The sequence below is a fragment of the Sorex araneus genome, chromosome X (assembly GCF_027595985.1).
Source record: "Sorex araneus isolate mSorAra2 chromosome X, mSorAra2.pri, whole genome shotgun sequence".
NCBI lineage: Eukaryota > Metazoa > Chordata > Mammalia > Eulipotyphla > Soricidae > Sorex > Sorex araneus.
Window position 1 is genome coordinate 58,417,461 of NC_073313.1, and position 24,374 is coordinate 58,441,834.

At 63.3% G+C, this 24,374-nt stretch overlaps 1 protein-coding gene across 2 annotated transcripts; it reads right to left on the reverse strand.

Moving 5' to 3' along the window:
• Nucleotides 1–399: 399 nt before the first annotated feature.
• On the reverse strand, nt 400–22,262 carry FLNA (filamin A). Of its 2 annotated transcripts, XM_055120684.1 has the most exons (48): nt 22,165–22,262; nt 19,052–19,558; nt 16,553–16,801; nt 16,372–16,469; nt 16,145–16,292; nt 15,763–15,881; nt 15,606–15,683; nt 15,355–15,517; nt 15,072–15,272; nt 14,622–14,759; nt 14,402–14,525; nt 14,167–14,303; nt 13,883–14,076; nt 13,683–13,796; nt 13,471–13,614; nt 11,826–11,949; nt 11,586–11,746; nt 11,413–11,503; nt 11,161–11,330; nt 10,957–11,074; nt 10,607–10,869; nt 9,880–10,231; nt 9,623–9,796; nt 9,387–9,549; nt 9,149–9,309; nt 8,887–9,057; nt 8,612–8,735; nt 8,375–8,531; nt 7,872–8,061; nt 7,703–7,726; nt 5,732–5,979; nt 5,544–5,639; nt 5,310–5,412; nt 5,084–5,224; nt 4,876–5,004; nt 4,627–4,800; nt 4,383–4,544; nt 4,102–4,305; nt 3,877–4,029; nt 3,657–3,779; nt 3,306–3,572; nt 3,007–3,144; nt 2,768–2,883; nt 2,170–2,302; nt 1,534–1,710; nt 1,198–1,416; nt 922–1,122; nt 400–850 (listed from the first exon to the last, which is right to left on the reverse strand). In XM_055120684.1, the coding sequence occupies exons 2-48, from the start codon at nt 19,419–19,421 to the stop codon at nt 663–665; spliced, it is 7,692 nt and encodes a 2,563-aa protein (XP_054976659.1). In that variant the 5' UTR covers nt 19,422–19,558; nt 22,165–22,262; the 3' UTR covers nt 400–662. The 2 variants fall into 2 exon arrangements, with proteins under 2 accessions (XP_054976659.1, XP_054976660.1); XM_055120685.1 differs by lacking the exon at nt 7,703–7,726.
• Between the last annotated feature and the right edge of the window lie 2,112 nt (nt 22,263–24,374).

A 24,374-nucleotide genomic window follows, 5' to 3' on the forward strand; every position in this document is an offset into this window, starting at 1 on the left:
CCTGAGCTGCATAGCCCTGGGTTTGGAGTGTGTGAGATGGGGCAGGGTGCTTCAGAGGCTATGGAGGGCCAGAGGGAGCAGGGTGTGTATGCATGTGTGTGGGGGGCAACTGCTGTCCCACGCACAGGGCTTCATTACAGTCATTTATCTAAGGGACAAGGACGATTTTAATCTACCTACCTGTTGAGGCCAGCCTGAGCTGTTTATCTGGTCCTACTACCCTGGCACCATTTCCTGTGTAGGGGGGACCCTGCCAGGCCCTGAGTTCCCTTGGCCACACCCCCTGTCTGGCACTGATTTCATGTCTGGGAGGCAGAGGTGAGTTGAGACCAGGGGGTGGGGGGGGCACCCAGGAGCCCTGCTCACACCCGTCGCCCTCGTAAGAAAGCTCGAAGGTGCTCTTAGGACAACAGAAGCAGAACTTTATTCCTCTTGGTTAGGAAAGGGAACCAGTGGGGTACACGGGACAGCACCCTTCACCACCCTCAGAACCGAAGAAGACATCTGCTTGCCTCTCTCCTTTGCCCTAGTGGAGGCAGGTGAGCGCAGCGCGGGGCAGGGGCGGCTGCAGTGACGGGGCGGCCAGCTGGCCGGGACTCCAGGGCTGCGGAGAGGAGGGGCTGGGAGGGTGCGCAGGGGCACTGCCAGCTCCAGCAGGAAGCTCAGGGCACCAGGATGCGATAGGGGCTTCCTGGAATGTGCTGGTCACCCCACTTGACCACCAGCGTGTACTCGCCCTTGTCCTTGAGCAGGTAGGACACGCTGTAGAGCCGGCTGCCCACGTGCTTCACCAGAATCTCCTCGCAGGGCGTCCGGGGGCCGTGCACCCCCACCAGCAGCATGTTGTTCCCTGGAAGGGGAAAGGCATCAGCTGTTGGCCCCTGTTCTCCCTGCCCCATTTCGCTCGGCTCCCTCACCCACCTGCTTTGCTGCAGTCCACCGTGAAGCTGCTCTTCTGACCCGCGTAGGCCTTGCTCAGCCCCAGGCCCTTGGCTAGCACCTTGCTAGCGTCGGCGGCACCCACTGGGGGCCCGTGCTGTGGGGCGTTGGCTGATTTGGTCAGGGAATCCACAAACACCGACGATGTCTCGTGCAGGCTGTGGTTGCTGACGAGGCGGGGGCCTGTGGGGCGAGTGGAAGGGCTGAGCGGGGTGAAGGTGACATGGTGGGCACGCAGGCCACCGGGGGAGGACTCACCTGTGACCTTGGCCTTAAAGGGGCTGCCTCCAATGTGGTAGGGGCCACCGTACTTGATGGAGATGAGGTAGCTGCCCGGTGCCATGGGGGTGTAGGTGACACGGTAGCCCTCGGGGCACTCTTGGCAATCCATCTTCACCTTGGAGGGGCCGTCAATGGTCACTGACAGGGCGCCGGCGCCGGCGTTACTCGTGTTCACAATAAACTCACAGGGGCTCCCTGGGGGCACAAGAGCAAAGCTGAACAGCAGCAGCCATGTCCTCGCAGTTGCCCCACCAGAGCCTTGTCACCGACACACCATGGCAAAGCAGACCCCTGGCAGCCATCCCCACCGACCTGTGACTCCGCCTTCCAGGCCTGCTCCGTAGGCGGACACTAGGCCCGGGTCCCCTCCGTGTCCAGGCTCCCCAACTCGGATCTTGAAGGGGCTTCCAGGGATGTGGGTGCCATTGAACTTGACATCGATCAGGTAGATGCCATTTTCCCGCGGGATAAAGCGCACAGCATACTTATCTGAGGGCCAGAGGGGCAGCCTGTGAGCCCGGGCTCCTGCCCCAAGACTGAGTGCCAGCCCTGGCCCACCAGTTCCGCGTGGCCCCTTCTGCTGCCTCTGCTGCTTCTGGGGCCATGCTGGGGACCCACAGCCCACAGCACTGAGGGATGCTCCCGGGGACTGAGATCTTTCATAAGCCCAACCCCGCCTCTCTGCCTCTTTGAAGGGATCCTATGAGTGTCACGCACCTGCTCAAGCAGGTGCCATGAGGAAGGGATAGGACTGGGCGGGGAGACTCAGCACCCGGGTCCCCCCCGCTCTCCCCCAGCTCGACTTGACCCCCTCTCAGGACTGGGGTCCTAAGTGTTCCCTGTCCCGAGGCCCTGTCTCAGCAGCTGGCAGCAGCTATACCTTCCTGTTCCAGTCTCAGCTGTGATCAGCCAGCTGGCCGGCCCTGCCAGAGAGCACTGCCGCCTCACCTTGGTCAATCTCTGTGACATAGCACTCCTCCAGGGCTCCTGAGGGGCTGTGCACCTTGGCATCGATTACCCCCTTGGCCCCGTTCAGGCTGACTGCAAAAGAGGCTGGCTGGTTGACCTTTAGCCCTGACTCCTGGAAGCACAGCAGATGTGGTTAGACAGGGAGGCTCTGGAGGGACGCGGGAGGGGAGCAGGGCCCCGCAAGTCAGAGGCCTGCAGGGTGGCACTTACCCATTTGGCATCCAACTCGGTTTAAAGAGGGAGAGCCATGGATCTGAAGCACAGTGGAAGCTACAGGCCCTGCCCCGCGCCCCCGCAGCAGGGAGGGAGGGCAGCACCCAGTCCTGGCAGGCTGTCCCTCTTTAAACCTCAGGCCCGTGCTCAAGGGGCACAGGCTTCTGTTCAAAGCCTTTAGACCTGAGACACGAGAAAAACTCCACGCGGTGGGCAGGAATGCTCCTGCCGACCCCCAGCGTGGGCTGTACCCGGCCAGAGCAGAGGCCATGCCCCGAGCAGGGCTGCACAGAGCATGCTCGGGGCTTGGCTCTGGTCTGGCCGGGTCCAGGAGCCCCGCAGGTGGTTTCTCTCGGTGCCTCACCTGAAGACTAGAAACAGTAAGGCGGCGGGCGTCGCCAGACGGAGAGGCCACAGGCACCACGAAGGGGCTGTCAGGGATGTGCTCCTCATTGAACTTGATGGAGACCTCGTAGTCACCTGCACAGAGAGCATGGGGCCATTGGGGAGGCTCTGCTGGCCAGTGCCTTCCGCCTCCCTCAATGGCCAGGTGGCCTCTGGGACCTTCACAGTGAAGCCATGTGGGCGTCAGAGTCTCCATACCTGGCTCCTGAACCACATAAGCCACGCCACAGGAGCCATCCTTGCGGTCCTCAAAGGAAATCTCGGCCTTACTGGGGCCCTCCACTGCGATGGCTAGGCCCCCAGCCCCAGCTTCTCGGGTCCAGATGCTGAATTCGGCTGTGAGACACAGGGTGCATCATGGGGGAGGGCAGCTCCCTGGGCCTCAGACACCCCCCCCCAGGTCAGTGCAATGGTGCTATGCCTCCTCAGACCCCCTACCACCCCCCCACCCTGACACATAGACACACGGACCAGCTGCAGAGTAGGAAGCAGCCTACCTGGTACTCCGGCTTCAGCCCTCTCTAGGCCAGGGCCCCCAGCACGAACCTTATGGGCTCCTCCTTCTCCCAGGGGCCCCACAGTGAACTGAAAGGGGCTCCCTGGCACGTGCTGGCCCTTGTACTTGACGCTGACCGTGTGCATGCCCATCTCGGCAGGCACGAAGCGGATGCAGTAGGTATGGTTCTCTCCTTCCACGATCTCGGCCTCGTGGGTTTTGCCCGATGGGCTGGTCACCTGGGCCGTCATGTCCTGGATGCTAATTTCTATAGGGGGAGAGTGTGGTGAGCCAGCGCCCGAGAACTCAGCCTCTGCTTTGGGCCACCCAGGGCACTCCCCCATGGCCCTACCTGGGATCTTCAGACTAAGGTCACAGTGACTGCCGACATTAGCCACCGAAGGGGCCCGGCGCCTGCGCGTGATACTCTCCTTCACGCGGCCCTCGCCTGTCACCTTCACAGAGAAAGGGCTGCCTGTGGGAAGGAAGCACAGACCCGCACCGCAGGTGACTCTCTTGTGGGTGGACCCAGGACAGTGGCCACGAGGGGGCGAGCCAGGTGCCCTGCTCACCTGGGACGTGCTGGTCAGCAAACTTGATGTTGATGATGTAGTTTCCGGGCTCAGTGGGGCAGTAGGTGACCCTGCATGTGCCATCCTCCAGGTCCTCCGTGTTGATGTCCACCTTGCTAGGTCCCTCAATCGACAGACTGAGCCCACCATAGCCTGCGGAGGGAGAGCCCTGAGCCGGGGCACCTTACCGTGGTCTCTGACTCGTGGGCCAGGCCCCCTGCCTACCTGCATCACGGGTGTCAATGATAAACTCGGCGGGCTCGAAGGTATGGCCCTCGTGCAAGCCTTGGCCTGACACCCGCACACGGCTGGCATCTCCGATCTCTGACTGGTTGATCACCACCGGGATGGGGCTGCTCGCCACGTGCTGGCCGTTCTTCTTGACATGCACCAAGTGCTCCCCAGTCTCTTTGGGTACGAAGGAGATCCCTGGGCACAGGAGGGGGGTTAGCTAGTGCAAGGCCCCCCACCCTTCCCTCCCCCTTCCCGCAGCCTCCGCCTCTCACCCACGTGGCCGTTGCGCAGTCGCTTTAATAGGCACGGCTCCTCTCGACCTGACGGTGGCACCACGGTGGCCGTGAGCAGGCTGAGGTCGGTCTCAGAGATGTTGATGGGGATGTCTGCAGCGGAGCCCACCTTCAGGTGGGACATACGCATGGAGTCGTCCCCTGTGTGGGCAGAGCAGTGCTGAGTGAGGGCCTCAGGTGGCTCCCACCTGCTCCCAGCCCTGGTGCCTGGGGCTTGGCCTACCTGTGACCCGGGCCGTGAAAGGGCTGCCAGGGATGTGCTGCTCATTGTACTTGACCAGGATGCTGTAATCGCCGGGCAGCACTGGCAGGTAGGAGACACTGCATGTGCCGTCCTGGTTGTCGGTGCAGCTAATCTCCGCTTTGGATGGGCCTTCGATGGCCAGGGACAGACCCCCTAGAGAGAGCGGTACGTCAGCAGGGGTGATGGGGGCACCGCAGGGGTTGAGCACCCTGCCTGGGGGCCACTCACCCTCTCCTGCGTCCTTGGTGTTGACAGTGAACACAGCAGGCTTGTTCACCACCCCATGCGTGAGGCCAGGCCCATAGGCGGTGACGTGGCCACAGTTGACATAATCCACGTAGAACTGCAGGGGGCTTCCTATGGCAGGAAGAGGAGCCTGTGACAGGGGGTCCCCGCTGTGCCCTTGGGGCCCCCCTGCCCCGGGGCTCTGGCATACCTGGGATGTGCATGTTGTCGTAGCGGATGTCCATCTCATGTAGACCGGCCTCGCTGGGTGCATAGCGCACGGTCACAGTGCCATCCTTGTTGTCGGTGATGGCGGGCTGTGCCACTTTGCCCGAGGGCATCCGTACCTCCCCTGTAGGTCAGCCACGGGGCAGGGTTAGGGCGGCTCAGGTGCTGGCCCTGACCTCGGCGCCCTGCTTCTGCCAGCCCCAACTCACCAGTGATCTCCCCCTTCTTGATGGTAAAGGGGATGACGAGATCGAAGGGTCTCAGGCTGGTCACATCCAGCCCATTGACTCCCACCAGGGGTCTCTCCGGGGCCTGCAGGAGACAAAAGGTCCAAGTGAGGGGTGCGGAAACTGTCTCCCGCCTCACTCGCGGCAGACTGAGGCCTTACAGAAGCCCCTGAAGATACCCACACCCAGGGCTATATGAGGCGGGCCAGGCCATACCCAGGTCTGCTGGCCACCCTGGGCGTAGGTATACGGAGGGGCCAGCTGCTGAGGCCGCAAAGAGGGCTGCGCCACGGGCTGGTCCCCAGCCAGAGCCTGTGGAGCAAGGCACAAGAGCAGGAGACTCCAGGAGGGGCCCTGAGGGGCCGACCCCATCCGCAGAGCCCTGGCCACTGGCCGCTGCTCACCGTCACTTGGAAGGGGCTGTTGGGCACGTGCTCGCCCCCAAAGCGCACACAGATGACGTATTTGCCCGGCTGTGGTGCCGTGTAGAAGATGTCGAACGTGCCGTCTGCATTCTCTACCACGTCCACGTCCACCTCCGAGCCATCGGGCGTGCACACGGTGCAGGTAACCTTGCCCTTGCCTGCTGCCTTGGCGTCCACGGTGATCACCGTCTCTTCCCCAATCTGGATGGTGGGGCCGATGCCAGCACCTGGGGGGCAGGACAGGTCCCCAAACGGGGGCGGGGTGTGAGCAGGGGGGCCGTGCACTGCTGGGCCTCCTGCTGCCGCCACCCAGCAGCCGACGCCCTCCCTTAAGCTGGGCCGGTGAGTGGTTTCTCAGAAGGCAGGAAAGGTTCTCGAGCCCCCTCAAGCCGCGGAGTCATGTCTTGGGGCCCCCCCACTGGGTGTCACCCGTTGTCTGGGGCGGGCCTGTGTGCCGGTGCCGCCTCCCTGCCAACCCGGCACCAGTATTGGGGCTGCACAGTTCCCTCGCTCCCGGCGGCCTGGCCTGGCGCTGTGTGCAGGCGTGCTGAGGTGAGCTCCTGCTGCTGCGTGGCGCTCGTGCCGCTCGCCTCCCGCCCCCTGGCCCGAAGGGGAAACTGGAGTTTCCTGACAACTGAGAACGCTCGCTCGCCGCCCGGAGGCTCGCAGTGAGGGGTCAGCTCAGCCCGCAACAGGCAGGGGACGGGGAGTGGGGAGGCAGAGAGGTTCAGCGCAGAGCAGCCCAGCGCAGCAGGCAAGGCAGAGGGGGCCCAAGCACAGCAGTCAGTTGCAGGGGCCCGCAGCAGAGCCACCTCCAGGGCCCCAGAGTGCCGGAGGAAAGGGAAGGGACAGTGACGTTACGTACGGCCTGGGCCGGGGCTGTGAGCCTGGCAGCCAGTGCATCTTGCAGCCTGGCCCCCACCAGGGAAGCAGCTGGGAGCCCCGAGCCCATCTGGGCTTGAGCTGCAGTGGCACCTGCCCACCACCCAGCCCCAGTCCGAGCTCAGCCGGTGGCCAGGGTCCCCCAGCCGGGTCCATCACTGACCAATGGCTCAAGCCTCCTGCTTGCTGACACCCCGCCCCCTCCCAATCTGCTCCAAGCCAGTGCTCCAGGGCCCTTCACATTGCAGTCCGCGCCCAGGTGGGCCACCCCTCCAGCGGGCCTCTAAGCGACTTCGGCTCCCTAGCTGAATGCTCGGCCCCGCATGTGACTGGAGACAGACACTCCCTCAGCCAAACCCGGTCCTGGCCCTGGTCCCCAAGGCCTGCCATCTCAGCCCTCACAAGCTCTTGAGCCCAGTAGCTATCACCTGGTTGGGGCTGCTGCCCCCCACACCAGAGCAGGGGGACCGTGTGAATAACGTCACTGCTTGGGGAGAGGGAGGGGAAGGAGGCGGGGAGGGCGGCCCGCCACCAAGGGCACTTTGGGGCTCTGAGGCCACGCTGGACTCCGCCATGCTGGCCACCCAAGCAGACGACGCTGGCGCTAAGGCACCACCAGCCGACCCACCCGCTCATGCAGTCTGCGCCTCCCCACCCGGGCTGGGACGCAGCGGCCAGGGACATGGGGCTGGGGACTCCCACTGGTCAGGGGAGACCCCTTGTCCCCTTGGCCCACGCAGGAGCCCTTGCGACGAAGAAGCAAGAAGGGGCGGCCGCTTGCCCCCAGATTCCCAGACCCCAAAGCCCCTGGCGAGGTGCCGCTCAGGACGCACTTCACCCCAAAGTTCTCAGCTGCAGCCCCACTTCTCAGGGAGATGCTCCGGCCCAGAGGAGTGGGCCTGGAGCACACATGCTCGGCTCAAGGCCGCCCTGGGCCTGACCGTCCAGCCTCTGCTCGGTTCCTGTCCCGAGCTGGAGCTGGAGCGGCCTGGGAGGCTGCACGGAGGAGGGGGGAAGCTGCCCCCTGCGCAGGAGGGGCGTCGGGAGTGGCCCCAGCAAGCAGCTTACCTAGCCCGTGACCTCCGATTGACACTGAGGTGAGAGGGCAGAGAGCAAGGAGAAAGGTCAAGTGAGTCACTCAGGGGGCGGCCCCCACTCCCACTCGCCGCGCCAAGCAGCCCTCGCACGCAGGCACGCCTCAGCCCCGCCGACGCCGTGCCGCCCAGTGGCCGCTCACCTGTGACCGTGCACTTGCTGGCGTCCCCAGTGGGCACGGCGCGCACGCGGTACGGGGAGAAGGGGATCTCATCGCCGCCATACTTGACAAGGATCGTATAGCGGCCTGTCACATCGGGCACGTAGGCCACAGTATAGGTGCCGTCATGGTTGTCCTGGATGTGGGTCTTCTTGGGCTTGCCCTCTGGGTCCTGTGGCCATGTCCGGCAGGTGGTCAGCCACCACCCTCGCAGCCAGGAACCTCCCGTCCGCCACGCCGAGAGGTACCGTGGGGCTCCATCCCACACTGTCTGACCTCTGCGTCCCTGAACCCCACACTCGGCCCCATTGCCACTGACACTTCTCAGCGCCCATCCTGTATCCTGGGCCTGCCCAGATCCGGGAAGGAACCCCGAAAAATCCCCACTCTGGCCCAGAAGCTGAGGGCTGATGAGCGGGTGCGAGGGGCACTCCGGGCCAGCCCAGCTTCCAGGCCCTCTTGCCCCCGATGGAAGCGCCGCTCACCGTGATCTGCACGGCCAGCAGGCCCTCCCCAGCATCCTTGGCATCGATGGTGAATTCCACTGGCAGACTGGCGGGCACGCCGCTGGTGTTGAGCCCGGGGCCACTGGCCTTTACTTTACTGGCGTCGTGAGTAGGCAACACCTTGACCTTGAAGGGGCTGTCGAGCTGGGGGTGAGTGACTGCCAGACTCACTGCGCTCCACCCAGCACCCCTCCCCATGAGCAGGAAGCCCCTTACCTTCGGGGCACCTCCTCATCCCCATACAGCACCGAGATGCTGTAGGGCCCTTCGCGGCTGGGCACATACTTGACAGTCTGGGTACCATCAGCGTTGTCCACGACATCCACTGGCTCCACCAGACCTGGCCCCCGACCCAGACCCAGAGCCTCAGCCAGTCCCAGGACCTCCGGCCCGGGCACAGACTTCTTCTGTACTCTGCCCCACATCCCCCCACACCTGGGCCAGACCCCTACATGCTCTTCCCATTTGAGCTTTGCGGACTCTCGACTCACCTTTGGGCCCTTGCACTTTGACCTGTAATGGAGCCACACCAGCCTTGCTCGTGTCCACCTGGAAGGACTGAGGGAGGTTGGCACGGACCATTCCTGGGCTTAGGCCAGGCCCGGAGCACTTGACTTTGGTGGCATCTGTCACATCATGCACAGGGACCTTGAAAGGACTGCCTGGGGGAGGGCAGAGAGGGTAGCAGTTAGGTGAAACCAGGTGAAGAGGATCAGGGCCCCCAAATCTGGCCTGTTCAGTGGGCACCCTCACCTGGTACTTGGTGGCCACCATAGGTGACGTTTAGGCTGTAGGTGCCAGCCTCATAGGGGATGTACTCGACCGAGCAGCTGCCGTCCTTGTTATCCATGCATGACATCTTTGCCTCAGACGGGCCCTCGACAGCCAGGCCCAGCCCCCCGGTGCCGGCGCCCCTGGTCCAAGCAGACAGCGGGTGACTCTGAGGTCCCGGGGCACCCACCGCCCTGCCCAGCCCCGGGTGCTCCCTGACCTGGTCTCCACGGTGAACTTGTTGGGCTTATTGGTGGTGCCACTCTGGATGCCTGGTCCGTGGACCCGCACGCGGGAGGGGTCGCAGCCCTCAGTGACCGGCACCTGGAAGGGGCTGCTGGGCACGGGGCTGCCATCATAGGTCACGTCCACAGAGTGGAGGCCTGGAGAAGGGCAGTGCTGGTGAGGGGGTGCCCGTTGCCTGGTCCCCAGTCCCCCTGCAGTGATAACACGTACCCTCCTCATACGGCGTGTACTCTACTTTATATGTGCCATCCCCACGGTCCTGCACGAAGGTCTCGGTCAGGCTGCCTGAGGGGTTGGCCACACGAGCCTTGACGTGGGGGCCCCCAGTCTGGGTCAGGGCCCGCGCATCCACACTGAACTCGGTGGTGGCCTCTCGAAAAACGCCTGCAGTGCAGCACGGGGAGGAAGCGTGAGGCTCCGCGGACACATCTGCCCACTGCCCCCATCCCCTCAGAGGGGCCCCTCACCTTGGCCCTCGATTCCAGGCCCATAGCACTGGACACCTGATGTGTCCACAGCGGGCTCCACTTGCAGCTTGCTGGGGAAGTTGGGCACGGGCTGGCCGCCGTACTTGATGGTGATGGTGTAGGCGCCGGGGCAGAGAGGGATATAGGTGATGGTGTGTGTGCCGTCGCCGTGATCCTGGATATGTACCTCAGCCGGCAGCCCCGCCTCTGAACAGATCTCAATGGTCAACTCAGCATTGCCTGCACTGGAGCAGTCCACGTGGAACTGGCCGGCCTCACCAGCGGTGGCCCGCTCCAGTCCTGGGCCCGAGCACTTGACCTTGGAGGCATCAAAGCAGGGAAGTGCGTGTGCCTTGAATGGGGAGGAAGGGATGTGGGTGTCAGCAAAGAGGAGGTTGCTGCAGTACTCCCCCGGCTCAGTGGAAACATAGACACGGCTCTGCTATCTGCAAACTTGAGCCGGGCCTCACAGGAGTCCTCCACTCTTACAGCGGGGCTGCCTGTGCCAGCCCCCCCTGCAGCCCCAGCCCACGCACTTTCAGGAGGCTCTGTTCACTCCCTGACCCTTGACTGACCCCAACTGGCCTTCTGGCTACCTCCTTTCTTTCATGAGGGCTCCCCTCCCAACCAGGGAGGGGCACCTTCGGCCCTGGCTGGGCCACGGATGGGGATACAACTGAGAAAGGGGTGGACAAGTCTGAAGGGGGCCCCTCTGGACCCCGATTACCTTGCTCGGCTTGCCGGGGGCCACAGCTTCCAGAGGGAAAGGGCTGCCCGGCACGGGCACGCCATCGTAGGTCACTTCCACCTCGTAGGGACCTTCATCGCGGGGCACAAAGCGGACCACGCTGTTGTCGGCACCCAGGCCAGGTTCCACCTTGCAGGGCACCACAGCCCCCGAAGGGCCCACAACCTTGGAGGCCACTTTGCCTTGGCCCCCTGCACCCTTCGACTTGACCGTGAACTCCTGGTCTTTGCCGACATCCACCTCTGTGAAGATGACAGGAGGGGAGAACCATGATGGCCTGAACAGGCAGCCCTGTCCCTCCAGCCTGGCGGGGGGGGGTGCCCACTTACTCTCGCCCAAGCCGGACACCTTGATCTTGCTGAGGTCCAGGCTTGGAGACACCCCCACAGAGAAGGGGCTCTTGGGGATAGGATCTCCTCCGTAGGTGACGTTGACACCCACTGGGCCCTGGGGGAGGGGAATTCCAAGGGGTGAGTCAGAGACAGCTGGCGCCAGGTGTTGGCAGGCCCCGGAGGGAGGGTGCAAGTGCCCACCTGCTGCACGGGTGTGTACTTGACCGTGTAGGTATTGTCATGATGGTCGATGACGTCTACATCCCTCACTGCGTCCCCTTTGTTTAGCCCCGAGAACTGCACATCCAGCTTGCCTTTGCCGGCACTTTTGGCGTTGACTGTGAAGTGGGTAGGCTTGCCCAGCTCGACCCCTGTGGAGACAGGATACATCTGTGCCCCTGGCGCCGAGCCTGCTAAGGCTCTCAGGCCTGCCTGCGGGTGCCCGGAACTCACCGGTGCGACTGAGGCCGGGGCCCTCAGCCTTCACCTTGCTGGCATCATGGGATGGCTCCACCTTGACCCGAATGGGGCTGGTAGGCGTGGCCTGCAGGGAGATAGGGAGCAGGGCTAAGAGAGCCAGTCCTGAATCCCTAACAGGCTTCTGGGCCACAGGCTGCAATACCCACTTGGTCAGCAAAGAGGACCATGATGGTGTAGCTGCCCGCCCCACGCGGTGTGTACTTGACCGTGAAGGTATCATTGTCATTGCGGATGATGTCAAAGTCAATGTCGGCCTCAGCGGGGCCCACGACGCCAGGGGCACACTTGATGCCGATGCTGACATCACCTGTGCGGGGCAGGAAGCAGAGGTTGGTGTCCAGTGGGGCACCCCGCCCCTGGTCCCTGTGCCTCAAGGTGGCACTTACCCTGTCCAGCCTCCGTACAGTCTACAGTGAAGTAGGTGGGCTCATGTGCCTTGAGCCCTGTCTTGGCCACACCTGGACCATACACCTTGACCTTGTTTGGGTGGCTCCCAGCTCCCACGTTCACCTGTGGGCAGAGAGTAAAAATGCAGGCGGAAGTCAGCTGGACAGATGGGCCTGGGAAGTCTTGGGTAGTATCTGGTGGGCCTTCAATTTTTTATTATTTTCTTTCTTTTAAAAAAAAGGGCTGGAGTGATAGCACAGTGGGTAGGGCGTTTGCCTTGCATGTGGCCGACCCGGGTTCGATTCCCAGCATCCCATATGGTCCCCTGAGCACCACCAGGGGAAATTCCCGAGTACAGAGCCAGGAGTAACACCTGTGCATGCCGGGTGTGACCCAAAAAGAAAAAAAAAACAACAACACTTCTGGTATTGGGGCCACATCTGGCGATGCCCATAGCTCTGCACTCAGGAATCACTCATTATGGTGATCAGGATGCCGAGGATCCAACCAGGGTTGGCCGCATGCAAGGTGAGCACCCTACCTACTGGACTACGCACGCTTCTGGCTCCTTGTTTACTTTTTCATTTGGTTCTGGGGCCACACCCAGCATGTTCCCCCAGGATTACTCCTGACTCTGTGGAGGGGCTCAGGCATGGAGCCCAGGTTGGTCATGTGCAAGGCAAGCACCTTCCCTGTTGGACTATTGCTTCAACCCCCATTTTTGTTTCAGTACGAGGCTACAGTCAGTGGTGCTCGGGTAGCATGCGTGGGTGAGACCATGGCCTCCAGCATTATTATTTTCTTGCTTTTTTTTCCCTGGGCACATGGGTTATTCCTGGCTCTGCACTCAGGAATTACTCCTGGCGGTGCTCGGGAAACCATATGGGGTGCTGGGGATTGAGCCCGGGTCAGCTGCATGCAAGGCAAAAGCCCTCCCTGCTGTAATATATCTCTAGTCCCCAGGTTCATTATTTTCAAATAATGCTGCTACCGCTCCAGGCTCTGGGATTTCTCTCCCTCAGCACTGAGGGCAGCTGTCCAAAGGTTCACAGACCGACTTTATTCAGGTGTTTTTGGTTTGGGGGAGTCACACCTGGAGGGGCTGTACAAGGTGCCCGGAACTGAACCTGGGTCAGCCCGGTGGAAGGCAAGCGGCCTGCCTGTTGGGCTATCTCTCCTCTGCAACCCCTCGCAGCCCAACTTTAGAGCGGGGCCGGTCAGACAGCTAAACTCTGGGGATCCGAGGGCACGTGTTGGGGCTGGAGAGATAGTACACCGGGTAGGGCGTTTGCCTTGCACGCGGCTGACCCGGGTTCGAATCCCAGCATCCCATATGGTCCCCTGAGAACGGCCAGGGGTAATTCCTGAGTGCAGAGCCAGGAGTAACCCCTGTGCATCGCCAGGTGTGACCCAAAAAGCCAAAAAAACAAACAAACAAACAAACAAAAAAACACCGAGGGCACGTGTTGATGCCTGATGCAGACTAGCACTACCGTCCTGGCCAGCAGATCCAAATCCAACTCCAGGCAGGAGTGCGGCTTGGGGACATAGAGCGGGTTGAGTTGGGACTGCGATTGTTGGGGCAAGGCTGCCCCACAGTAGGTTCAGGTGGGAACCACAGGTCTGTTGTTGGGGGACACTCACCCGGAAGGGGCTATTGGGGATGCTGACTCCCCCCCAGGACACCATGGCCGTGTGCTTCACCGGCTTCCTGGGCACGTACGAGCAGCTGTAGGTACCGTTGCCATTGTCCTTGACTGATGTTTCCACAGGGCAACCCTCGTTGTCCTGGAATGCAGCCGGGGTCAGCGCCAGCCTGGCCAAACCCCCTTGCCCCCTCGCCCTTTGACTCTCACCTGTACTTGGACCCGCAGAGGCGCCTTCCCACCGAGCTTGGCATCCACTGTGAACTCGGCCGGCTTGTTGACGGCCACGCCCGTCTTCTCAAGTCCAGGTCCCCGCGCCTTCACCTGCAGGGAGCACCCCCCGCCTCAGCCCAAGTGGGAGACACAGTCACCGGGGGCCCTCTTTCCCCCGGTCCAGCTGCACGGCCTACCCTGTCCGGGTAGAAGTCTGGGGGGGCATCGCGGATGTCGGCCATGAAGGGGCTGAGACGGATGTCCTCGCTGTTACACAGCACGTGCACTGCGTACTCGCCTGGCTCCTGGGGCCAGTAGCGTACGTCGCAAGAGCCATCCCCCTTGTCATCACACTCAATCTTGGCTTGTGACGGGCCTTCCACAGAGAAACCTGAGGACAGCCACCTGTTGTCACCCACCAGGGGCTGGGAAGGAGGCCCTGCACCCTAGACCAGGTGCCCCGACACCTGTGCTCACTTACCCAGAGTGCCCACATCATCCCCAATGGCCTCCACAACGAAGTCTGCCGACTTGCCCACCACGCCGCCCTCCAGCCCTGGGCCCCAGGCGCGCACCTTCTGATTGCCACACTCAGTGCCCACCTTCACCTCGAAGGGGCTGGAATAGAGGAGAGGGAGAGGTGTGCTGCGGGCGCTGCCCTGACAGCCAGTTCTGGGGCCCTGCATGGGCTCTGGGCATTTGAGCCGGGGCCTCACCTGCGGCCGATGTTCTGGCCACCCCAAGTGATGGTGACAATGTAGGTGCCAGGGGTCATGGGGTAGTACTCGAAGCTGTACACACCGTCTCCCAGGTCTTTCTGCTTCACACGCTCCTCGCCCTCTGCCAGAAATGGGAGGTGGGGTGTCCCCTCAGGTTGGCCCAGCGACACCCTGCAGGCTGCCTCCACTCTCCCCCAGGCCAGTCCCGGCTACTCACTGGGCCCCTTGACGGTGACCTTCAGCTCCCCGCTGCCCGCACCCTTGGTGAACACCTTGAAGTCAGCCGTCTCCTTCACCCGCACACCCTTGGGCTGTAGCCCACGGCCCACGGCACGGCAGGCACCCGGGTTACAGGCTGCAGGCAGAGAGTGGCTGAGCTCGGGCACGGGCACCAGGCGCCAGCCCACTCCTGGCCTCCCCCAGGCATGGCCCTCAGAACTCCTGGGGAACACTCAGAAAGGAAGCCCCCCACCCCCGACAGAAGGCAGAGTCGAGTACCGTGGGCCTGTGGGCAGAGCGAACAGCGGCAGGGCTCCAGACAGCCGGAGCGAGTCTTCCAGAGGTGAAAGCATGGGGAGAGGCGAGAGAAGAGGGGAGAGAGCACCCCGACAGTGGAAGCAGAGACCCAGGGGGCCAGGCAGGGGGCCTGGCTGCAGCGCCCTTCTACCTTGGCCCACAGTGACGGTGTAGGGGCTGCGCGGGATGGGCACGCCGCCGAAGCTGACGTGCACCGTATGGACACCCTCCATGCTCGGCTGGTAGCTGCAGCGGTACGTGCTATCGCCGCGGGCCTCCAGCTGTGGCTCCACTGTCCCCTTCTGCCCCGTGGGGTCCTGGATCACAACCTCCACCTCGCCGGTGCCAGCTCCTGCACAAGGCACCACAGAGCTCAACTCCCCAACCCTCCAGAGGCGACTATATCCCCAGCACCCTGCCTGAGCCCCACTCACCTGCCGTGAAGATCTCAAAATATGTGGTCTTGTTGGCAATGTTGCCAGTGGGCTCCAGCCCAGGGCCCTGTGCTGTCACCTTGCTGGCATCACCCTGGGACTTGTCCACATACACTTCGAAGGGGCTCTTGGCGATGTGCTGGCCCGCAAAGAGCACAGTGACCTGCACCCAGGAGTGGCACTTGGTGACGGGGGCTTCAGGGGTCCTGGCCTGGCCCCGCCTCCCCATATTCCCTGGGCTGACGCCTCACCTTATGAGTCCCTGTCACCTCAGGGACATACCAGACGGAGAAGGTTCGGTTCTTGTCGTTGTTGGCAGTCACCTTTGCCTGTGAGGGGAAGACAGCAATTGTGACCCCAGGTGGGGTATGACGGCACCCAGGCTGCTGGCCAGCTGGGCACACTTACCTCCTCCTGGTGTCCAGCTGGGTCCTCCACATACACCAGCACCTCCCCCTGGCCAGCACTCCTGGTCTCCACTGTGAACTCTGCCCGCTTCTTCACCATGTTGCCTGTGGGCTCGATGCCTGCCGGGTGCCAGAAGCCATCAGGGTCACCACCCCCTACACGGTACCCATCAGTCCTTCTGAGCTAGGCACTGTGGTGGCAGGACAGGCCCATGCCTACCCCGTGGGATGCTCTGTCAGTCCCTGCCACACCCCCGGTTATCATGACAAGGGACCACCAGGGCCGGTGGAACTTGGTCCGCGAGCATCTCTGAAGGTAGGTCACTGGGACCTCCAAGGGTAGAGGGGACACTCGCACAAAGAGGACAGATGGACTCCCTTACCTGGCCCGTAGGCGCGAGCTTTCTTTGGGTTCAGTTTGGGGCGCAGGGGAGCCCCTGGCTTCAGCTTGGCCTTGGGGAACTGCGACAGGTATGTCATGACCGAGTGCTCGTCCACATTGGGGTCGACAATCTCCTCAGGGGTGATGACCTGGGGTCAGCAGAAGAAGGGTGTCATCTGGTGTCCCAGGAGGCTTCCTGCGCAGCTGGGGCACCCACTGGTGGCCTACCTGCGGGATGCCCAGCCAGTCGTCGGCCTGCTGCATGGCTTCCCGCGCATTGTTCACAGGCTTGCTGGCGTCCCAGGAGTCCCAGTCGGGGCACAAGCCTGGGGGGTGGGGGAGCTGTGAGCCGGTGCTCCCGGGACCCCGACCACGCCCTCCTCTCCCTTTCTGCCCCCACAGCCCTCACCTGGAGCGCAGCTGTCAACCAGGGCGCCCAGGGCCCTGCCACTCTGCCAGTCCCGGCTGAAGTTGGTGATGGGCAGCTGTGGCAGCTTGTTCTGGATCCAGCCCAGGAGCCTCTGCTTGGGCGTCTGCTTCTTGGCTTCCTCATCCTCCTCCTCATCCCACATGGGCATGGAAATGGAGTAGTGCAGGATCAGGGTCCAGATGAGGCCCAGGATCAGCTTCAGGTTCCCGTCCACGATGGCCTTGCTGTCTGTGAAGGCAGGAGGGTCAGCAGTGGGCACAGCCGCACACACATGCAGACATGCAGACACAGAAACGGGGCGTTGGAGGCACCGCAGTCAGGGTGGGTAGGGATGGGTGTAGCACACATGGGGTGGTTGGGCATCCCAATGAAGGGTAGCTGGGGTGATGGGGTCCAGAGGCGGGACAGGGAGACCCAGCCTACAAATGGGGTTGGGGCCTCCTCAACCTCCCCAGAGGCAGGGTCACTTGGCCCAGTGGGTGGGCTGAGGCCGGTGTCTCTCTGCATCAGGGCAGCCAGGAGGGGCAGGGGTCACCCCAGAGCTGGCCTGCAGGGGGCTGGGTGTGGAAGAGGAAGGGCCAAGGCGCTTAAGCAAGACTGTCGGGTACCCGGATTGGGGGCACGAGGCAGGGGAAGTGAGGATGTTGGGCAAGGCCCCTTAGGGTGGAGACTGTGGGCCCCACCCACCCCACTTCCTCAGTGTCCCTCACTCACTCGCAGTGGTAAGCAGGGAGCCCCAGCAGAGGCGGGTGGGGTGGGGCACCAAAGTAACAGGGCGGGAGGGGAGGAGGGATGGCCCTGACTCAGGGCCTTGGGACTGCAGTCGGGGGCCCGAGTCTGCCTCCAGAGAACCAGTCGACCACCACTTTAAGGGCCGCCTGGGCTCACCACAGGGGAAGTGGTTAGGAAGAGTACCGGTGCCTCTTTGGGCCCCACCCCAGGTGCCCTGGGGTGGGGGCTGGGCTGTAGACTGCCACCCAGGTGGAGTCCCTCTTGTCCCCCGCTACGTCCAGAGAAAAGGCTCATCTACTGAGTCAGCTGGGGGTGGTGTTTCCCCCAAAGGGCCATCCATGGCAGCTGGCCTCGGAGGTCAGCTGCTGAGCCCCACCCTGAGGCTTGGCTCTGTCCCCGGGTGGGGGCCACCAGGGTGGAGGGGGGCTTCAGCCTGCGGGGAGTGGAAGGGGACTGGCCGGCTGGGGCGTCCCCCCAGGCCCCCGCTCCCAGAGCCCTGGGAAGGCCTCCGTGGTGACCCGCCCCCCCCACAAGCCAAGAGCAGCAGCACAGAGGCCGGCCCGCCCCCTCCCCTCACAGACAGAGGGAAGGCCCGGGACTGGGCCACAGTCTGGTGGGACGCCCCGCCCCGCCCCATCCCACCCCCTTCCCTCCCCTAATCACTGCTGCTTTCCAACATTTTTTTGCCTTATATGGCAAAGCCCTGGGAACTAAGCCTGGTGGAGCCAGCTCACAAGAGGAGGAGGAGGGAGGAGACCCTCCCCCAGATAGCTGGGGTGTGGCTCACCTCCCCACATCCGGTTTCTCCCCCCCCCAAACTCAGAGATGACTCAGCTTGGCTAGACAGAGGCTGGGAGTGGGGGGGGTGGGTCTCAGCCTTGAGGTGTTCCTTAGTTAGGGGTGGGGCCCTCGGGAGCAGCTTCGCAGGGTCGGGGGCATCGAGTCTTGGTGGCTGGCTTTGTTAAGGCCAGTGTGGGCCACACCAGAGCTCGAGGCACGGTTGCCAAGCTGTGGGGACTCTGAAGAAAGAGCTCTGCCCTTCTCTCCCTGCGGCACCTTCGCCCCACAGTCCCCATGTGTGGAAGCCCTTGGGATTGTGCCGCAGGCGAACCAGTGCCAGCCTCAGCAGTGCACTCGCGGCCAGGACAGCGCGCGCCCCAGCAGCAAGCCCACGTGTGGGCAGGAGTATGCCGGTGGGTTCTCTGGGCGCCGCGCACTTCTGCAGGCGGCGGCACTCTCTGACCCCACAAAGGGGTCCATCCAAGCTGGGAAAGATTCAAACTGAGTCCACTTTGTTGGCCACCCTGACCTTCCCGGGCCAGAAAGAACAAGGGCCCCGACGGGTGTAGGAAACCCTGAAGTCTCCAAGCACTCCTCCAACTCCGCCCCGGCCAGGGCCCCGGGCGCTGGGCCAGAGGCTGGCTAGTGTCCGTCCCCTCCCCCAGACCCTCTCCCACCTCGGGCGCAGCGGCTGGGGGGCGCGGCCGGCGGAGGATGTGAGCTCAGCCTGGGAGCGGGCCAGCCGGGCGGGGCGGGCGGGGGCGCCTAGCGGTCCGCACGCTCGACCTGCTGGCCCGCGCCTTTGTTCTCGAGGCCCTCGCGGGGTCGGGAGGCCCAGGGACTGGCCGGAGCTGCGCCTTGAGTCAGGGGCTGGGCCGGTAGGGCTCGGCCCGAGGCCGACAGGGGGCAAGCGCGGAATCCCCACCCGGGCCCTCCCAGACCCTCGGGGTGGCCCCGCGCCCTCACCGATAGACACGAGCTTGATGCTCTCGCGGTCTAGGAACTCGAGCGCCACCGACACGTTCTCCAGCTGCATCTGGCGGAAGGTGGGCCTCTGGTTGTGCTTGCGGTGCATCTTCTTCTGGCTGAGCACCTCGAGCAGCGCGATGAGCCGCAGCCCGTCGCTCAGATCCGTCTGCAGGTTGGCGATGCGCTTGCTCACGCATTTGAGGTGCTCGTTGCACCAGCGCGTGAACGTGTTCTGCTGGATCTTCTTCCACGGCGCGTCCTCCGCCAGGTCCTTCTCGGTGGCCGGCATCTCGGCGTCGCGAGTATCAGCGCCGCCCGGAGCCGCGCCCGCCGCGCTCTGGCCCGCCCGGGAGTGAGAGCTACTCATTTTGAGGCGCGAGGAACCGAGGGGCGGTGCTGCAGCCGGGGCGAGGGGGACGGCCCTTTAATTAAAGTCGCAGGCAGCTAGGCGCGTGCAGAGTGGATGCGGACAGCGAAAGTTGCGCCGCGGAGAAAGCGCGAGCCCTTTAAATGCGAGAAGGAGGCGGGGTCAGGGGCGGAGTCACCGTGGGGCAGGGACGCTGGGTGGGGCTTCAGGGCCGCTCCCGCCCCGCCCCGCCCGTTGGAATGCCCCCTTTTGCCAAGCCCCCGCCCCCCCCACGAGTCAGCCGTTTTGCCTCGACCCCCGCTCTGCAGAGGGTCGTGAGGCCCCGAATGGGGGCATGGACCCGCCCAGTCCTAGCGGCCTCGCGGCAGCCCTGCAACACACGCTGCAGCGAGGAAGGACTGAGCGGCGTCTGGCGCTGGAGTGCTTGGCCTCCGGCGGCCACGCCATACAAGGGACTTTCTTTTCCCAAGGGCCCTGCAGGGGGTGACGAGGCTCGCACGCGCTGACTCCCTCGGGCTCCGCCCCGTCCCGCGGCCCCCGCTGTCTCCCGTTCGCTGCCATCCAGCGCCCGGGGTTCAAGGACCGCACCCTGCCACCCTCCCCAGCAGCCGCGGGCAGGGGCCAGCCCGACCACGAGCCCGCCCTGGGAGCGCCAGACCCGCTAAGGCACCGCTGCCAGCGCTCTGTGTGTGGCCACCCACGCGGGCCACAGCGCGGACCTCGAAAGACGCCCCCACGTCCCCGGACTCTGGGCTCTGTCCACCTGCCCCCGTCGGTCCTCACCGCCTGCCTCCCGCCTTTCCTCCTTCTCACCCCACCCTGAGGAAATGGGGGCACTGGGCCAGGCGGTCACCAGCGCTCCAGGAGCAAGCGGCTTTGCGAGGGACCCAGCGTGCCAAGGGGCACTGGCAGAGGGCGCGAGCTGGGCGAGGCCCAGAAAGCAGGAGGCAGTCCCCAAGCTGCAACACTGGGACAGCAGGGGCCTTCCGTCTTTCGGAACCGACCCCCCCCCAGCTCGCTGTGACCCAGGAGATGGCTAGACAGGGCCGGACCCTCCATGGGGCACTCGAGTGATTCTAGTAAGCCCTGCAGGGGGTCCTCCAGGACAGGGCCTCCACCGACCCACACTGCCCTGGCCTTCAAAGGAGGGCAGGGCAGTGGAAGGCTGCTGCTGCAAATGACTTTGCAGGTAGATAACTGAGGAACCCAGGGCCAAGGGCGCTGCCTGGAGACCAAGGCCCACAGGAGCACACTGCCCTCTCTGCCGCCCCCCCAAGGGGACCCCTCTTCCACCCTTAGGGTGCGCTGCTCCTTGGGACTTTCCCCCAAAAGTTTGCTTTTTCTGTTTCTCTTTCCCTCCTGTTAAGTTCCTTGGTGGGGCAGCAGACCACCTGGAGCTGAGAGAACTAAGGCCAGCCAGCACAGGAGAACCCATGAGTGGGCGCACACGACATGCCCAAATATGGCATTACCCAGAGCTACAGCCCAGTGGGCATCTCCCCTGCCCTTCAGCACACTCAGTTGCCCCCACCCCCTGTCCTGTAATCCAGTTGCTTTCATTCACCAGGGGTGGTGGCATGGTCTCCTGCGCCAGCTGTGATGACCACTTCCACACACAGCTGTGCAAAAGCATGGCCCACCCTCTAGGAATCGAAGTAGGGGTGTCTGGGAGCTCTGTAAAGGGGTACTGTCCCTGCCAGGCCCAGTTGCCCTTCAGGTCTGCTGCCCCAGTGCGGAGCCAGTTCCCGGGCACTGACTGTCATGGGTGGGTTCTCACCGCTAAGGACCAACCCTGCGGTGCATGATCATCTCTCAATCCCCAGAGAGCAGGGGACCGGGCAGTAGTCGGAATAAATGGAGCTGGGGTTTCTGCCTTCCTGCTCTAGGCTTTCCCTTTTGAGGGAAAAGAGGCTGGCGGTGGGGCGTTGTTAACGGTCTGTGCTGGGGGACCGGGAGCACGCATTCCCACAGGATCACCAGCAGATGGCGCCTCAGTCCCGAAGACCCCCCAAGAGTCCTCGGAGAGTGAATCCCTCTCTTTCATATTTTCCCTTATTTGGGGATTCTTGGATGTCAGCGACACCCCGCCCCCACCCACCCCCAGTCCTCAGACCCTAGGCCAGGCAGTTCTGTGGGGTGCTTCAACTAATGCAACCCCAGAAGGGCACTGTGCGTAGAGTCCCAGGTTGGAGAGGCAGCCCTGGGCACGCAGGACATCCTCCCTCCGTCAGCCTCGTGGGCAGTTGCAGCTGCAGGTGGCTGCCTCTGTTCCTTCTTCCGAACCCGGCTGCCTCGGGAGCCAACCCGGGGCTTGTCCTACCCAGAAGGGCCCCGCTGGGCCTGGCCACACTCTGTCATGAACCCAGCTCTCCTGAGCTAGGCGGCCGGCTCCCTGGGGCACTCTGGCCTAGAGTGCTCGGGGTGGCACTCAGGCTCCTCCACACAGTGCCCAGCTCTCCGGCCCGTTCATGGCAGCCTTGCCGGAGGCAACTCATGAGCGCCCAGGGCGAGCCCGTGTCCTGCCGCCTACCGAAGCAGCCTTTCCCCCAACCCCCTGCTGGGCACCCCGCCTCCTGGGCACAGACTCAGCGTCCCGCGCAGCCCCCAAACACCCTGCTCCCGGCTCGAGGGCACCTTCCACAGCTTCCTCACACGGCCTCGCTGTCTCCACTGGCCTTGCCCACCCCAGCTGTCCGCTAGTAGCGCGGTGACCGCTGAGCGGCGCTCGGCGCGGAGACCTCACCTGCCGGCCTGCGGGGCCCGCGACCGCGGGGTGGCGCCTGGCTGCCGGGCCCCGCTGCTGTCCCTGCGCCGCCGCCGCGCGCCTCCACGCGAATGCGCCCCCCGCCGCCTTCTTGTTAAGCGCAGCCCCCCCGCGCACGCCCCGCGCCCGGCCCGGCCCGGCCCGACCCGGCGAGAAAGCCTTAATTGGTAAAATCGCCCAGGAGCAGGGGGGGCGCGCCGTGGCTCCGGCGCCCGGACCTCTTGGCGACCCGCCCTCCCGGGATGAGCTCACCGCCCCACCGGGGCCGCCGCCGAGGAGGCGGGAGGCCTCTCCAGGAAGCCTGTCAGTGGACCCCCGGAGTGGGCTGAGCGCCCGGTCGGGGCAGGTGCGGCTTCCCCTTACCACGGACCCGCTCCGCTGGGCCCCCGCAGGAGGCGAGGCGCTCAGGGACTTGGGGTGTGCTGCCGGCTGCGAAGAGTCCGGAGACTGCGAATTGGGTGGGCACAGCCACACCCTGGCACTGCTAGGCGTGCCCTCTTCCTCTTCTCTGTACCCATTTCCTGGTAGCTTCAGATTTAGCTCGAATGTCACTTCCTCAGCGTGGGTGGCACTCAAACCCCCTATAAGCCTTTCCCTGCACCTGTACCCCCTTGGCACCCAGCTCTGTCCCTGAGATCAAGATTTCCCAGAAACGTCCTACCTGCTGGTTCCTTTCCAAGCCGTCATAAAAGAGAGAGCAGGGAGAGAGGAGCAGGAGGGGAGAAGGGGAGAAGAATTGGCCCACCTGTGCTTAATGGTTTTGGGGTGCACAGTTTATCCCACAGGCCTCCTGCACCCACTGCTGCCTTCACCACTTCTGCTGGCCCTGACCTTCCACTGTGACCCACCGTGGGACCTCCTAACTGTGCCAGGAGCTCCCTCGCTGCTTGCTGGGGAGGGGTGTGGATGGGGCGTCACCTATTGATAGTTAAGGGGTGAGCAACCTGAGTTCAAGGCCAGCTGCGGGGCTCCCACTCAGGGCTGCCTGGCCCAGCAGCATGGAGGGACAGTGTGAGCCACAAAGCTGGTCAGTATCTTGGGACCCTAACTCATTCTGAGTTCTCGCTCCTTCCCCTGTACACACACAAGCATACATGCACACATAAGCACCGAGGCAGCCTATGGTCTGCCCAGCACTGACTCTGTCCAGGGAAGAGTTAACATTGAAGAACTGTCCACAGACCATCTGATGCTTCTTTCCACAAACATCTGATGGTACTTTGGACTATCTCTCTGCTTCCACCCCCAAGGATTTTAACATCAATGAGAAGTAGTGTATTGTATTAAACTATTACAACTGGGGGTGTTGGGCCACACCCAGCGCTGCTCAGAGCTTACTCCTGGCTCTTCACTTAGGGATCAATCCTGACAGGTTTGGGGGACCATATGAGATGTTGGAGGGTCGAACCGGGTCAGCTGTATGCAAGGCAAGTGTCACACCCACTGTACTATAGATTGGCCCCCATGACACTCTACTTTTGACTCAGGGGCTGGAGATGGATGGAGCACATTCTACATATGTATGAGGATCTAGGTTCCATCTCCCACACCACTGTCACTGTCGCACTGTCATCCCATTGTTCATTGATTTCCTCGAGCGGACACCAGTAATGTCTCCATTGTGAAACTTGTTACTGTTTTTGGCATATCGAATACGCCATGGGTAGCTTGCCAGGCTCTGCTATGCAGGTGGGATGCTCTTGGTAGCTTATCGGACTCTCCGGCAGAGATGGAGGAATCGAACCCGGGTCGGCTGCATGCAAGGCAAATGCCCTACCCTCTCCCACACCAGATGGGGAAAATTGCTATTTGGGAACTCACATCCCCATTTGCTAGAGGGCCACTCCCAGGGGGTCACTCCTGGCCGAGCAGTGCCGGAGACTGAACTGAGGGTCCTGCCTATGGAGCTTGTGTTCCAGCCTGTCGAGCCACGGCCCTAGATGGGCCTTGAGAGACTCTCATCTGCTGGAAAACCTCAGGAGCTCCGTGGCCAGCTGTCCCCACAGATGCTCGTGGAGACTGAGAACTGCATTTGTGACTTGCCCGCGTGACTTGCCCTTCCAGCTCTCTGGGCTTGTGTTGCCAGTGCTCTACTCACAGGTCATCGCAGTCAGAGAGAAACTGTTCTTAGTTCAGGCCTGGAATCAGCAGCTTCCTAACCCTTTCGCCCTGGCAGCAGTTCCAAAGAA

What these genes read in the sequence shown, in the direction of transcription:
- FLNA (XM_055120684.1), bottom strand. Translation starts at nt 19,421, where the DNA reads ATGAGTAGCTCTCACTCCCGGGCGGGCCAGAGCGCGGCGGGCGCGGCT. An exon ending in GCCTGGAATCGAGGGCCAAG is followed by an intron (nt 9,797 to 9,879) that starts GTGAGGGGCCCC and finishes GCTGCACTGCAG; the next exon opens with GCGTTTTTCGAGAGGCCACC. An exon ending in TGTCACAGAGATTGACCAAG is followed by an intron (nt 1,711 to 2,169) that starts GTGAGGCGGCAG and finishes TCTGGCCCTCAG; the next exon opens with ATAAGTATGCTGTGCGCTTT.